Source organism: Echinococcus granulosus, assembly GCF_000524195.1.
Source record: "Echinococcus granulosus chromosome Unknown EG_S00002, whole genome shotgun sequence".
NCBI lineage: Eukaryota > Metazoa > Platyhelminthes > Cestoda > Cyclophyllidea > Taeniidae > Echinococcus > Echinococcus granulosus.
Genome location: NW_020170382.1, coordinates 2,051,574 through 2,064,154, shown reverse-complemented (window position 1 = coordinate 2,064,154; position 12,581 = coordinate 2,051,574). Strand labels below are relative to the sequence as shown.

At 42.6% G+C, this 12,581-nt stretch overlaps 1 protein-coding gene across 1 annotated transcript in view; it reads left to right on the top strand. All coding sequences in view use genetic code 11, as the record gives it.

Annotated features, from left to right (window-relative positions):
- The window catches only part of EGR_00577 (Dynein heavy chain 10, axonemal), a gene marked incomplete at both ends in the record, with an annotated part of 31,808 nt that overhangs the window by 12,651 nt on the left and 6,576 nt on the right, over positions 1 to 12,581 (top strand). The window contains 17 exons of the mRNA XM_024489826.1: positions 154 to 387; positions 692 to 915; positions 1,264 to 1,546; positions 1,992 to 3,251; positions 3,732 to 4,598; positions 4,951 to 5,435; positions 5,586 to 5,685; positions 5,722 to 5,886; positions 5,955 to 6,267; positions 6,293 to 6,504; positions 6,704 to 6,993; positions 8,246 to 8,516; positions 8,598 to 8,877; positions 9,342 to 9,535; positions 10,222 to 10,923; positions 10,990 to 11,225; positions 11,389 to 11,792. Coding sequence (XP_024355823.1) covers positions 154 to 387; positions 692 to 915; positions 1,264 to 1,546; positions 1,992 to 3,251; positions 3,732 to 4,598; positions 4,951 to 5,435; positions 5,586 to 5,685; positions 5,722 to 5,886; positions 5,955 to 6,267; positions 6,293 to 6,504; positions 6,704 to 6,993; positions 8,246 to 8,516; positions 8,598 to 8,877; positions 9,342 to 9,535; positions 10,222 to 10,923; positions 10,990 to 11,225; positions 11,389 to 11,792 — 6,520 coding nt within the window. The remainder of the gene's footprint in view (positions 1 to 153; positions 388 to 691; positions 916 to 1,263; positions 1,547 to 1,991; positions 3,252 to 3,731; positions 4,599 to 4,950; positions 5,436 to 5,585; positions 5,686 to 5,721; positions 5,887 to 5,954; positions 6,268 to 6,292; positions 6,505 to 6,703; positions 6,994 to 8,245; positions 8,517 to 8,597; positions 8,878 to 9,341; positions 9,536 to 10,221; positions 10,924 to 10,989; positions 11,226 to 11,388; positions 11,793 to 12,581) is intronic.

Below are 12,581 nucleotides of genomic sequence, written 5' to 3'. Positions count from 1 at the left end.
CTGGGGGTTGCTGGCAGGACTCAAGGATCATGTCGCTTACCAGAAGTACAAAGACGAGGCCTCTAAGTTCCCTTGCGAACGAAAATAAAAGGCGAAAAAAATCAATGCCTTACACCTTGAACGGGTTTTTATGCATCAAACTCTTATTTCCAGACTGTTGAAGAAGCTACAAGGAATTCTTACGTGCGCAATTGGTGCCTTAAGTCAGGGCGAGTGGAGGAGCTGCAGTCAATCATTGCCGGCTTTGAGATATGCCAAAAGTCACTGACTACTTACCTCAAAACAAAACGCAACGTCTTTCCACGATTCTTTTTTATCTCTGACGACGAGCTGCTGATGATACTTGGCGCAAGTGAAGGCGACTGCGCTCAGGAACACATAATCAAGGTAAGGGCGCTGTAGCGCTCTGCAAATGTGGTTTTATCTATCTTTTAATCCATCCCCAAGTCTTGCATTTGGACTGGCTTTAGTGATTAAGCCTTCAAAGCACTGAAGTGACTGGCACAGCGTAGAATAGGAAAAGATAATTTTTTTCTGGACTTGGGTGAGAAAAGTGGCCACTGTTGACATTTTCATTACACCAACGAAAGTGCATTGCGTTTATAAAGCCCTAAAATTTTGATCCTAACCTAATCTTAACTTCGTCTGACATGTCACCTGACTGCATACAGTGGCATTGGGTTTATTTTAGATGTTCGACAACATAATATGCCTGGAGCTCACTAGAACTGATCAAGGTGTCTTACTGGCCATGGGAATGCGGTCCACCGAAGGAGAAGTGATGAAATTTAAGCAGCCCATAGAATGTACAGGTCGAATTGAAGAGTGGATGACGGAGATAGAGATAGAGATGAAAAGAAGCAATCGAATGATCACAAAAGGGGCTATTTACCGGTACTGTGAGGCATCAACAAGGTGAGATTACTTTGAACGTGTCCTTAAGTTAAATCTTAATCTGGTGCTGTTTTTCGTAAATCATGCCTTTTCTTAAGCAATCGTTAGACATAAACAGTCTTCCTAAAGTTCTATGCGAGTTGAGTATCTTAAATGAGACAATCATCTTTATTAATAATATTTAATATGCAAAATTTTTCCAGGTTTACATTTTCTGTTTCTGAACTTTTCGCAATTTTTCCTAGAGTGGACCCTGTCTTAAAAATCATAATGACATTTTTCAGTCACTAAAGCGAGTGAAGCTTTCAAGTTTAATTCAAAATTTCATAACATGCTAAACCTAAACGTGTTGTTCACTTTCGTTTTCAGAGTTGAATGGGCACTGCGTTACCAGGGCATGGTAGTATTGGCAGCTAGTCAGGTGTGGTGGACCTGGAAAGTGGAGGACGCCTTCCGACATCTGGGCACCAAAAACGACAAGGCGGCCATGAAGGACCTTGCCAGGCAACAGCGCAGCCAATTAGAAGAGATTGTCAGTTGTGTTCGTGGAGATCTGTCGCCCAACGATCGCACTAAACTCACCACCCTCCTAATCATCGACGTGCATTCGAGGGATGTTGTTGATTGTTTCATCCGAGACAGTATTGTTGAGGTGGGTTTTCTTGGTTCAAATCAAACTTTTTCGAACCAGTGTTAATTAAAACAAGTCTTTCTAGCCCATCAACTGCCTACAAAATCAAGTTCCTACAAATTACGACAAGCCATTGCAAAGAGCTACGCCATGAACTGCACGAATAACTCTGCCACCCGATATTCTCAGAGGCTCGGCTAAAAACTATTAGTTCAGTTGTTTGCATAAATTTCCTTCAAAATCGTGATTTTCAACCTGCAAAGTCCCTCTCTCTTGGTTTCTGATTAACAACTAGGTACCATAAAACTATTTCTCTCGAGAGAAATTGCAAACATGTTTGAGACGACTCAACATAGAAGAAAGACAGTCAAATTTTAATTGTAATATCCTAAAAATATGATATTGCATTTGCACATTTATTTCTGGAAGATGAATAATTGTGGTATGTGTTATTTTATCGTTAAAGGCAAAAGATTTTGGGTGGCAATCACAGCTTCGTTTCTACTGGTGCCGAAGCAGTGACAATTTAACCATCCACCAGTGCAACGCCACCTTTGACTACGGTTACGAGTACATGGGTCTCAACGGTCGCCTAGTAATTACTCCACTGACAGACCGCATTTACCTCACCCTCACTCAGGCCCTCTGCATGCATTTGGGCGCTTGTGCTGCCGGTCCCGCGGGCACTGGCAAAACGGAAACTGTGAAGGATCTGGCAAAGGCCCTAGCTATCCTTTGCCTTGTGACTAATTGCGGTGATGCCATGGACTATCGATCAGTGGGCCGGATCTTCTCTGGCCTCTGTCAGACCGGTGCATGGGGTTGTTTTGACGAATTTAACCGCATCGAAGTAAGCGTGCTCTCGGTTATCTCCGCTCAGCTTCGTCTCATCCAAACCGCCCACCTTCAAGCCGCACGCAAATTTGTTTTTGAAAGTGAGGAGATTGCCTTTAATAGTCAGGTCGGTGTCTTCATCACCATGAATCCGGGCTATATGGGTCGCACAGAGTTGCCAGAATCATTAAAGGTGCAATTCCGACAGATTATGGTGGCTGTTCCCCATCGGAAGTTGATTTGCGAGGTGATGCTCTTCGCTCAGGGTTTCTCAAGTGCTCGCATACTGGCGACAAAGATAAATACCCTGTACCATCTGGCAGACCGGCAACTGTCGCGGCAGCACCATTACGATTTCAGTATGCGTACGCTGAAGGCAGTACTGCAATTGGCCGGAGAGCTAAGAAGAAGGAAGATGAATTTTGACGAAGCAACGGTGATTATTCGGGCGCTTCGGGAGGTAAATCTACCAAGGCTGCTTCATGAGGATGCTTATCTTTTTCTTGACCTCATCGGTGACCTGTTCCCGGGGTTATCATGTCCAAAATCGGAGGATCAGGAGCTTACTGAAGCTGTCGAGGGTTGGTTGACCAGCGAGCGCTTCGTCTTATTAGCAAAACAGGTAGAGAAGGTGGTGCAGTTGCATGATACAATGAAAACACGTCACGCCACAATGGTGGTGGGTCCAACTTGTGGAGGCAAAAGCGTTGTAATTAGAGCACTTTGTGGCGCACAAACCAGACTTGGCATCGCGACGAATCTGATAACTCTGAACCCGAAGGACAGAAACATAGCAGAGCTTTATGGTGTGCTTGATTTGAATACACGGGACTGGACAGATGGTTTGCTCTCAAGGATCTTTCGTGATGCCAACAAACCGTCGCACAAGAAGGTTAGAAAAGCGATCCAATACCTTTGGTTTAGTCTCGATTCTCTTTTATTTCACAACGCCATTACTGCCTACTTCCCATTTTGTCATCTCAAGCGGGATGTCATCTTCTTTCACCATACTCAGTTAGAAAAAGCAACTATAATGCATTTATTTCATATCTAATATCCTTCAACTGTTGAAGTCATCGAGACGTAATCGCGTGTTGATGGTTCTTCCACACTTTTAGCAGCGTTGAAAAGGCAAAAAAACTTTTCGTTCGCATTAAAAATACCTGCATCATCAGCCTAAGTATCGGGGTCACCTCTAATAGATGCCAGTAGCTCAAGGTATCACGTAATATGCCATCGGGTTTAGTGGAACCAGCTATTAACTGATTCATAGGATCGAACGAGATCTTTCCTTCAATTTTACATTTTTACCTAATATTATATTTTCACCAATGTTACCTCACCTGTTAGTGAATTTTTTAACATTTTTCAGATAAATAATATCATTCTCTTTGACGGCGACGTTGATTCCCTTTGGGTAGAGAACATGAACTCCGTGATGGACGACAACCGAGTTCTCACCCTCCCGAACGGCGAACGTATTCGACTTGAACCCACTTGCTGCCTCCTTTTTGAGGTTGGCGATTTGGAATACGCCTCTCCAGCTACCGTCTCCCGTTGCGGTATGGTCTTTGTCGACCCACACGATCTCGACTACTCAGCTTTATGGCAACGCTGGAAATTGAGTCATAAGGAATTGGATACCTTTTACATCCAGATTCTAGATAATCTCTTCACGAAGTATATTCCTCGTCTCATGGCCTTGAATCTCAACACTGTCATTCCTCTCACCTCCGTTAGTCTTATTATTCAGTTGTGTCATCTGCTCGAAAGTCTACTAATCGGTGTATTGGAAGCCTCTGCAGATTGTCTGGAAGCCCTTCTCTTACAAGCATTAACATTCTCCTTTGGCTCGTGTCTCTTGAGAGACTCTGATCGGGCAGCTTTTGACGAGAAGGTGAAGGAGATATCTGCTCTCCCGAAACTAGAACAAGGCGAGTTTGGAAGTAGTGTTCCCGCAGGCTTCCTCCCTGACACACTTCCACGTCTGGAAGACTACTTTTTCGATGCACAAAACAATGCTTGGGTGCCGTGGAGTTCAAGAGTGCCACACTACCGGCATGACCCCGCGCAGTACTTTACTGACATTGTTGTGCCGACACGTGAAACTGTGGTGATGCAGTGGGTGCTGGAGACACATGCGAAGGTGAATAGACCGATACTATTAATCGGGGAAACAGGAACCTTTAAGACAGCTTCAGTGAATCAGTTCCTAGCTGAACAGATCAATATTACCCACGTGAGTTGATCTTGACATTTCTTGAGTTAAGTCCGGTTTTGATTCTTTAACTATAAAGATATTTAGCATGCTACGAAACCTACGAAAGAAGAGAATCTACTTCACACATGATTCAGATTTATATTAGCTACTAACTATGATACTCTTAAGAAGCTTTTCAGGAAGAGTTCAATCATTGCAAATCATTTGAATAAAAATACCACTCGAATACGACTTTTTAAATTATAAAATTAATAAATATTGTCACTCAAACCTCCTGTTCATGTCGCTACACGATCTCATTTATTAAGAATCAGTCTCCTTAAAAATTGGTTACCTAGAGTCCATTCATTCAACTGATATTGTGGTTTAGCAAATCCTTCGAGTCACCTTCTCCGCCCGCACCACTGCCCTCGATTTGTACAACGACCTTGATGCTAATCTAGAAAAGCGCAACAAGGGCCTCTACGGCCCCAGAGCGGGCAAACGTCTACTGCTCTTCATCGACGACCTACACATGTCTGAGGCCGATCCATATGGTACCCAACAACCCGTAGCCCTCCTGAAGCTCCTTCTCACCAATCACGGTTTCTTCGATCGCTCCAGCAGTGATTTTAAATGGCGTCGAGTCCTCGATACCTCTTATCTAGCCGCAATGACAACGCCTTGTGAGGGCCGAGTTTGTGTTGATCCCCGCTGTCTCTCCCTCTTCTCGCTCTTCCATGCTACTCCTCCTAGGGACACAACTTTAGGCCAAATATTCTCATCTATCTTCTCGGGGCACTTACAGACCGGTTCCCTGGAAGCGGTTGTTCAGGCAGTACCGGCCATCACGCAGGCCACTCTTAATGTCTACACGTAAGCAGATGCGCACCGAAATAATCCAGACACCTCATGTAGGTTTCTCTTGCAGAAGCTGCACCCTTCGCCCGTCAAATTCTCTTATGGTTTCAATTTTCGTGACCTTCGTCGAGTGTGTGGTGGTCTGTGCCGTGTTTCCCCCAGTAGGTGTTCATCCCTTCCGCAAGTGGCTCGCCTGTGGCGACACGAGCTATTTAGAGTTTTTGTTGACCGGTTGTCTACGAAGGAAGACATCCTTTTAGTCAAGGTAGGCAATTACAACTATTCAAGTAGACTTAATTAGGATAAAATTAACGCTGAAGCTGCGAACCTGGATCCGACAGCCAAAGAGGATATTCTGTGTGATCCTATACTCTTTGGTGAGTACAAAACCGCCCTAAAGGAAGAGGAAGCACCCTATTACGAAGATGTGGGAGACTATAACACAGCTAGAGAAATCTTTTCCGATGTAAGTTGTCGGCCTCACGGTATATTTTCTGCCACCTAATAACTCTGAGTTGCCGAGTTTTTATTCAGATAGAAGAAAAGCGATCAAAGTACTCAAAATTGATTCTTTTCGACGACGCTCTGGAGCATTTGAGTCGTCTTCACAGAATAATAAGTACAACAGGTGAACATGCCCTGTGTGTAGGTGTCAGTGGGACTGGAAAGGCCGCTCTTGTTGAATTGGCTGCTTTTGCTGCTGGGTGCGAGGTGTTTCGGATAACCCCACGCCGAAATTATGCAGAAACCGACTTCCGAGAAGAAATTAAGACTCTATACTTGCGATTGGTGCAGGAGAACAAAAAGATCGTTTTTCTGGTTCTTGAAGACGATATAGTTGATGAGAGTAGGTATTGTGTATCATAATATAGATAATCTGGTAGGTGTTTTGGAAGTTATTAATCGTATGTTAGTCGGCATGGATGCCAATTTGCTGTTCTCCGAAGAGGAACGTGAGACCATTGCTAGTGATATGCAGCAGGAAGCAATGGATGCAGGAATTGATGGCTCAAGAGAAGGCATTTGGAGGTATCTTTCACAGAAAGCAGACCAAAGCCTTCACATTATTTTAACCATGAGTCCTGTAAGTTTATTCCCAAAAATGTCTCTCTTTTTTTTATTAAAATAAGAAACAATGTACTTTTTCTCTGGTAATGAATTCCAATTAATAAGAGCGAAAAGTGGTGCAGCTACTTTATTTCTGCAAATGGGAGTTTTTCACTTGGCCGGGTACAAAGTTGATCTTACTGAGAACTTCCATCAGCTAAGTAATCCTGTTCCAGGTTGGAAACGCTTTGAGAAGGCGTTGCATGAATTTCCCTGGACTCTTAAATAACACGACGATTGACTGGTTCTTTGCCTGGCCAGAAGAGGCCCTCTACACGGTGGCAAAAACAATCCTCTGTCCTGACAACCAGCTCATTCCTGCAGCTCACTACGACACACTCATCGACCATGTAGTCCATGTTCACCGCTCAGTGGAGCAGTACACGGTGGAGTTTGTGGAAAAGTGGAAGAGGACCAATTATGTCACCCCCAAACACTTTCTTGATTACATTGGTAACTATCTGAAGTAAGTGGCGACAGTAATTGCTCTAAGAAATCATTAAAAAGCATCTAAACTTATGGAGTTAATATTTGCTATGTCTTATGCCAGCAGTAATAAGCAGTAAAGTGATTAAATTATACAGGTGTTCGAAACATGGAAGAAAATCAGCTTCAACTCTGTAGAAAAGACGAAACTGTCTTATTTTCACATCTGTATTCCTGAAAGAGCTCTAGCCCTATTTCATGGAATAGTATGATTTGTGTCCTCAGGAAAGAGTACTGAAATAGCTGCTAGAGGTACAGAGCATAATTAACCCAAAATAGGAACCGCTGGGCAGTTGATTTGGTTAAGGCCCGTGACCGTATCTGGTAGGATAAAATAACCTGGAAAGCAAAATTCAGTGAAACAATTCGATGGAGAAGGATTGACACTGCTGAGGAAAAAATCAAAGGTTCGGCAGCCAACGTTTATAGGAATACTCTCTTCTCTAACTGGAGTAAACAGTACTACTGGTGCTGTCGCTCAAATGATGGCGAAAAATGTCATGTTGGAGGCTCAAAAACCTCATTGGATGACGCTAAAGATACATCTGATGACCTCTCTGTCTGGAGAAAATAATGCATGACACAAAAACAGCTCAAAATGGAGAAAATTGGATTGCAATTTGTTTTCAGTACCTTACTCTTGAAAAGAAATTACTTGGGTCCCTGTTGTGAATGTCTATTACAGAAACATACCTTTTACTTGGTCACACATAATGGTAATGCCCCTTTACACTACGTTAAAATTACTTTACTAATGTAAAGTTCGCAACGTTTAGAAAATTAATGAGAAAAAGAACATAAATAACCGGCAAATTGAGTGCTCGAAAGTTTGTCAGGAAATACGTTAAGTCCTTCAATTTCCGAAGCAACAAGCAGTTCGGAATAGCAAACATTCGTTTTGTCTAACCTTGGTCCTGATCGCTTCCTTTCTTTAGCTGACAACATTTTAAGCACTTTCGCTAATTTTGAATGTTGTTGTTTTACCAATGAAGAAATATGACATTTCTTAAGTGACCGACCAAAAATAATGGAATGGTAGAATGATGGATATTATGTGCAAATATGCATCCTTTTTAAGGTGCTATATAATGAACAAGTATTTGAAAATAGGTGATTTGTTGCTTCCAATATTTCCTCGCACACAACTAAATGCTTAATTTTTAGTTTGTAATAAAACTAGAGATTTTTCTTTGATTATCCTTACTTATCCCGAAGCTTTTCCTCTTCCCCAGATTGCTTTTAGATAATGAACGGTCTAAAGTAGCCCTTTGTGAGCGCTTTGTTAAAGGCGTTACAAAGCTTGAAGATGCAGCAGTTCAGGTCAAAGAACTCAATGAAAAGCTAATGACACAGCGAATGGCCCTGGCCCAAAATACAGAAGCATGCGAAGCTCTCTTAAAAAATATCACACAAAATCAGATTCTCGCCACTGAGAAACGGACACAGTCCGAGCAAAAGGCCAAAGAGATGGAGACCCAATCGAAGGCGATTGAGCAAGAAAAGGTGCCTTTTTCTCCTCATTTTTTTTAAATGATACGAGTATCACATTACTATGGTTCTTTTCTGGATTCGTTTAATATCTAGGCAGCAGCAGAAAATGCTCTAGCTGAAGCCTTACCAGCGCTTGAACAAGCTCGGGCTGCACTGGGCGAGCTGGACAAAAACGATGTGACGGAGATACGCTCCTTCGTCAAGCCTCCCCGGCCAGTTCAAGTGGTGTCGGAGTGTATATGCGTGTTTAAGGGATTACCCGAAGTCTCCTGGAAAGCGGCTAAAGGCATGATGGCCGATGCCAACTTTTTGCAGTCCCTTCAAACGATGGATGTCGATGGTATAGGACCGAAACAGTTGGCTTCCGCCAAAGGTATTCAGGGTCTACGATACATTAATCAAAATGTCAACATAATGGAAAGTGCACTAGTCGAATCCCTTGATCGAATCTTGGCTTCCTCATTGTGATCGTACTTTGTGATCGGCTTCTTCCACACTTAAACCAGTCCCATATATTTGTCCTTATAACTGATGGTAATTCTTGTTTCGATTTTGTCCTCTGAAAGAAGGGGAAATTTAATTTAACATGGCTTTTTAATGACAGTCATGATATCTTTAATGCTGATTTTTCCTGGCAAACCATGAAAGTCAGCAACTTTGCTTGAGTTAATTATGAATGAATTCACATGACTAAGCCAATTAATAGGCTACTAAAAGATCCAAATTGTCCCAATTAGGAGGCATCTTATTAAGTTAAAATGCGCCAAAAATTAAGGCGAGGTGCAGTGCTATATGACACAGATGTAAGGTATATCTTGAGCTCCTATTATTGTTCAGAGCGCTTGGGCGCCTCAAAACTCGGTATGGAGCAAATGCAATCGGTGAGCCGGGCTGGAGCTGGTTTTTTGAGATTTGTTAGTGCGGTCTTGTGCTACTGTGAAGTCCTTAAGGATGTTCGCCCAAAGCGTGAAAAAGTTGCAAAGCTGGAGAAGTTATTCGCGCAGGTAATCAAACCTTCACATCTCTTTTCAGTACTAAATGCAATTATTCGTCTAAACACTTTTTTCTTCAAAATATTGTCAGAAATATCCTTTACTTAAATATCAAAGAGTGGTATGTTGGAACTTATTGTATCAAAAATTTATCATGCAGAACAGGCTTTCCGTTATCGCATACTTTTACACCCGATCCAGACGTTATTCATCCTAATAGCGTGCGTTTGCTCTCGTCTGGCCAATTGGGAGTTAGACACCCAAACAAGCGTATCTGGTATGCATCAAGACATCCCTCTCCGCTGTGAATCAACTTGGATGCAATTATGTCCTGTGATACATCGTGTTAATTTCCCCATCGCATTGACAAAAAGGTTTTTATAAAATGCTTCATTTCGAGTCTAAACTGCTCTAGTATTCGGAACGACATCACTTAATAACACATAGATCTCCCAGATGTTGCATGAAATGACCAAATGACCAAATTTAAAAGAAATCCTCTGAAGTGTACTTGAGCCGATGCAAATTATTTGCTTCGTTACGCGCACACACATTTGGGTTTGTGAATGTGTAATTCATGCCTTGGCATTCACCAATGTTCACAAAGCAAATGAATTGGGAATCTTTCACATATTGAGCAAAAAAGGCATGCCAGAAAACGGTGGAAAGATTATCCCCTTTAATTTTTGATTTTATGGTTAACTATCTCAATTCACCGATCGCAGAACGGGCGCGATTTAGAGCGCATGAAACACGAACTCGCAAAAGTGGAGGAGGACATCAAAAAACTGGACAAAGAATATTCCACAGCCAAGACAGAGCATGTGGCTTTGCAAGAGGAGACTGCAATCATGGAGCGACGTTTGGCTGCTGCTGACAAGTTAATCAACGGTCTCAGCTGCGAGAGCGTTCGATGGAGGATGGAAGCGGACACGCTTTGTGAGGCACGTCGACACCTTGTGGGAGATTGTCTTGTCTCGGCCGCATTCCTCACATACACCGGAGCCTTCTTCTACAATCTCCGACATCGCATGCTCCACGATGATTGGATCCCAGACCTCCAGAACCGTAAAATACCCCTGACCAAACCTTTCAGTCTGGTTCATCTCCTCACGGACGAGGTGACTGTGACAAACTGGAAGGACGCTGGTCTACCAGGAGATGATTCAGGTGTTCAAAATGGGATTCTTACTATGCGGGCCTCGAGGTTTCCCATTCTCATCGATCCACAACAACAGGCATTGAAGTGGATAAAGCGGTTGGAGGAGAATAATAGTCTAAGAGTAGCCACCTTCAATGATCCAGACTTTTTGAAATCCCTCGAGTTATCAATCAAGTTTGGGACACCATTCCTGTTTGAAAATGTTGGGGAATACATCGATCCCATTATCAATAATGTACTATCAAAAAATATTCTGAGGGATAGGGTAGGTCGCAATTTACAGTGTTTTGCTTGTCTGGAGGCCTGCTCACTTTACTCTTTTTTGTTGTAGAATCGATACTTTGTCATGCTGGGTGACAAGGAGGTGGAATATGACTGGAATTTCCGCCTCTACCTCAATACAAAACTGCCGAATCCTGCGTATGGACCCAAGCCATTCGGCAACGCGGTTGTCATTAATTACACCATAACAGAGGAAACACTGGAAAATCAACTTCTGGGAGTCATAGTAAAACATGAGCAAAGTAGTTTGGAGGAAAAGAAAACATTGTTAATACATACTAAGAGGTTTGTGAACGCCTCACTAAATAGTTTGGTCTGGTGATTGGTCCTAAAAATGGAGGATTTTTAACTATGCAGGATAAGCTACTCATTTCGATTTTAAATCTCACCGAAGGTGCTGTGCACTTTTAATCAACGATATCCATCACTGGTAGTTCTCTTCCTTCAGCGAGAACAGGCGAATTCTGAAGGACCTGGAAGATAGCCTACTGATGAACCTGACCCTCAGCACTGGCAACCTGTTGGATAACGAGGAATTGGTTAACATAGTAGAGGTGACCAAGGCGAGGGCGATAGAAGCACAGGAGAAGCTAGCCCTCACAGCCAAGACGGCAGCGGAGGTGGAGCAGCTGAGCAACGCCTACCGATCAGCAGCCAAACGGGGTGCTTTGCTCTTCTTCGCTCTCACCGATATGGCCACCGTTAACCCCATGTACCAGTTTGGGCTGTCCGCCTACATCTCGCTTTTCGAAGGTACTCTGCACAGGAGCATACCAGACACGGTTTTGGGAAAACGGCTAGGCAATATAAATTCTACGCTGACAGAAGTTGTCTACAATTATGGATGTACTGGTAAGTAAAGCAGTGATTCCTTCCATTTGGATGGCTGTCATAATAATTTAACAAATGAAACCCAATGGCGAATGTACGTATATCATTTTCTGGTACCATTGATATGTAAGTTGCTTCTTTTATATCCTAATTTAAGAATGTACTCCAGAGCTTTGGATGGCTAGGGAAAAACTTTGTATTCTTGCAGTAGAGAAACGGAAGATGCTGCAAAAAAAGTTTACGTTAATCACTTTTGGTCGGGCGCAGTTTGTTTGCCATCACCTAATTTTTGTAAATGGCTGTTTCCCTGGTTCAAAATTTGCTATTTCTATTTCTCATCGAAAATAAAAATTTTATAAGTGGATAAACTATCTCCACTATGATGAACTAGCACAGATGATCCTGGATGCTTTGCCATTAAAGCGGCATAAAAAGCTTTTTTTAAGGAGCATATTTGCGTAGGAAATATGAGTCATGCATAAGCAGTAGTAGGAAGTGTTGAGCCTAAAAATACAGGTTGGCTGATTCTTGATCTTCATCCTTTGTTGACTGTTCTTTGTTATGTGATTTGGCTACACTATCTTTAAAGAAAGTTCAAGAAGAGGAGATTGTTTGTAACTTCATTATTAGCTTTCAAAATGGAATGCAGTTGTCTCTACACGACGAGGTGAAACTGTCAAGAAATTTCGTGGGTACTTACTGGGGGTAATAAATAACAGTTGACTATTAGGCGATTGAGGATTAGTGGTTTGTTTTGGTGTGCAACATTGTGTAAAATTAGCATTTCGACCCACCTTGCCTTGGCAGAGG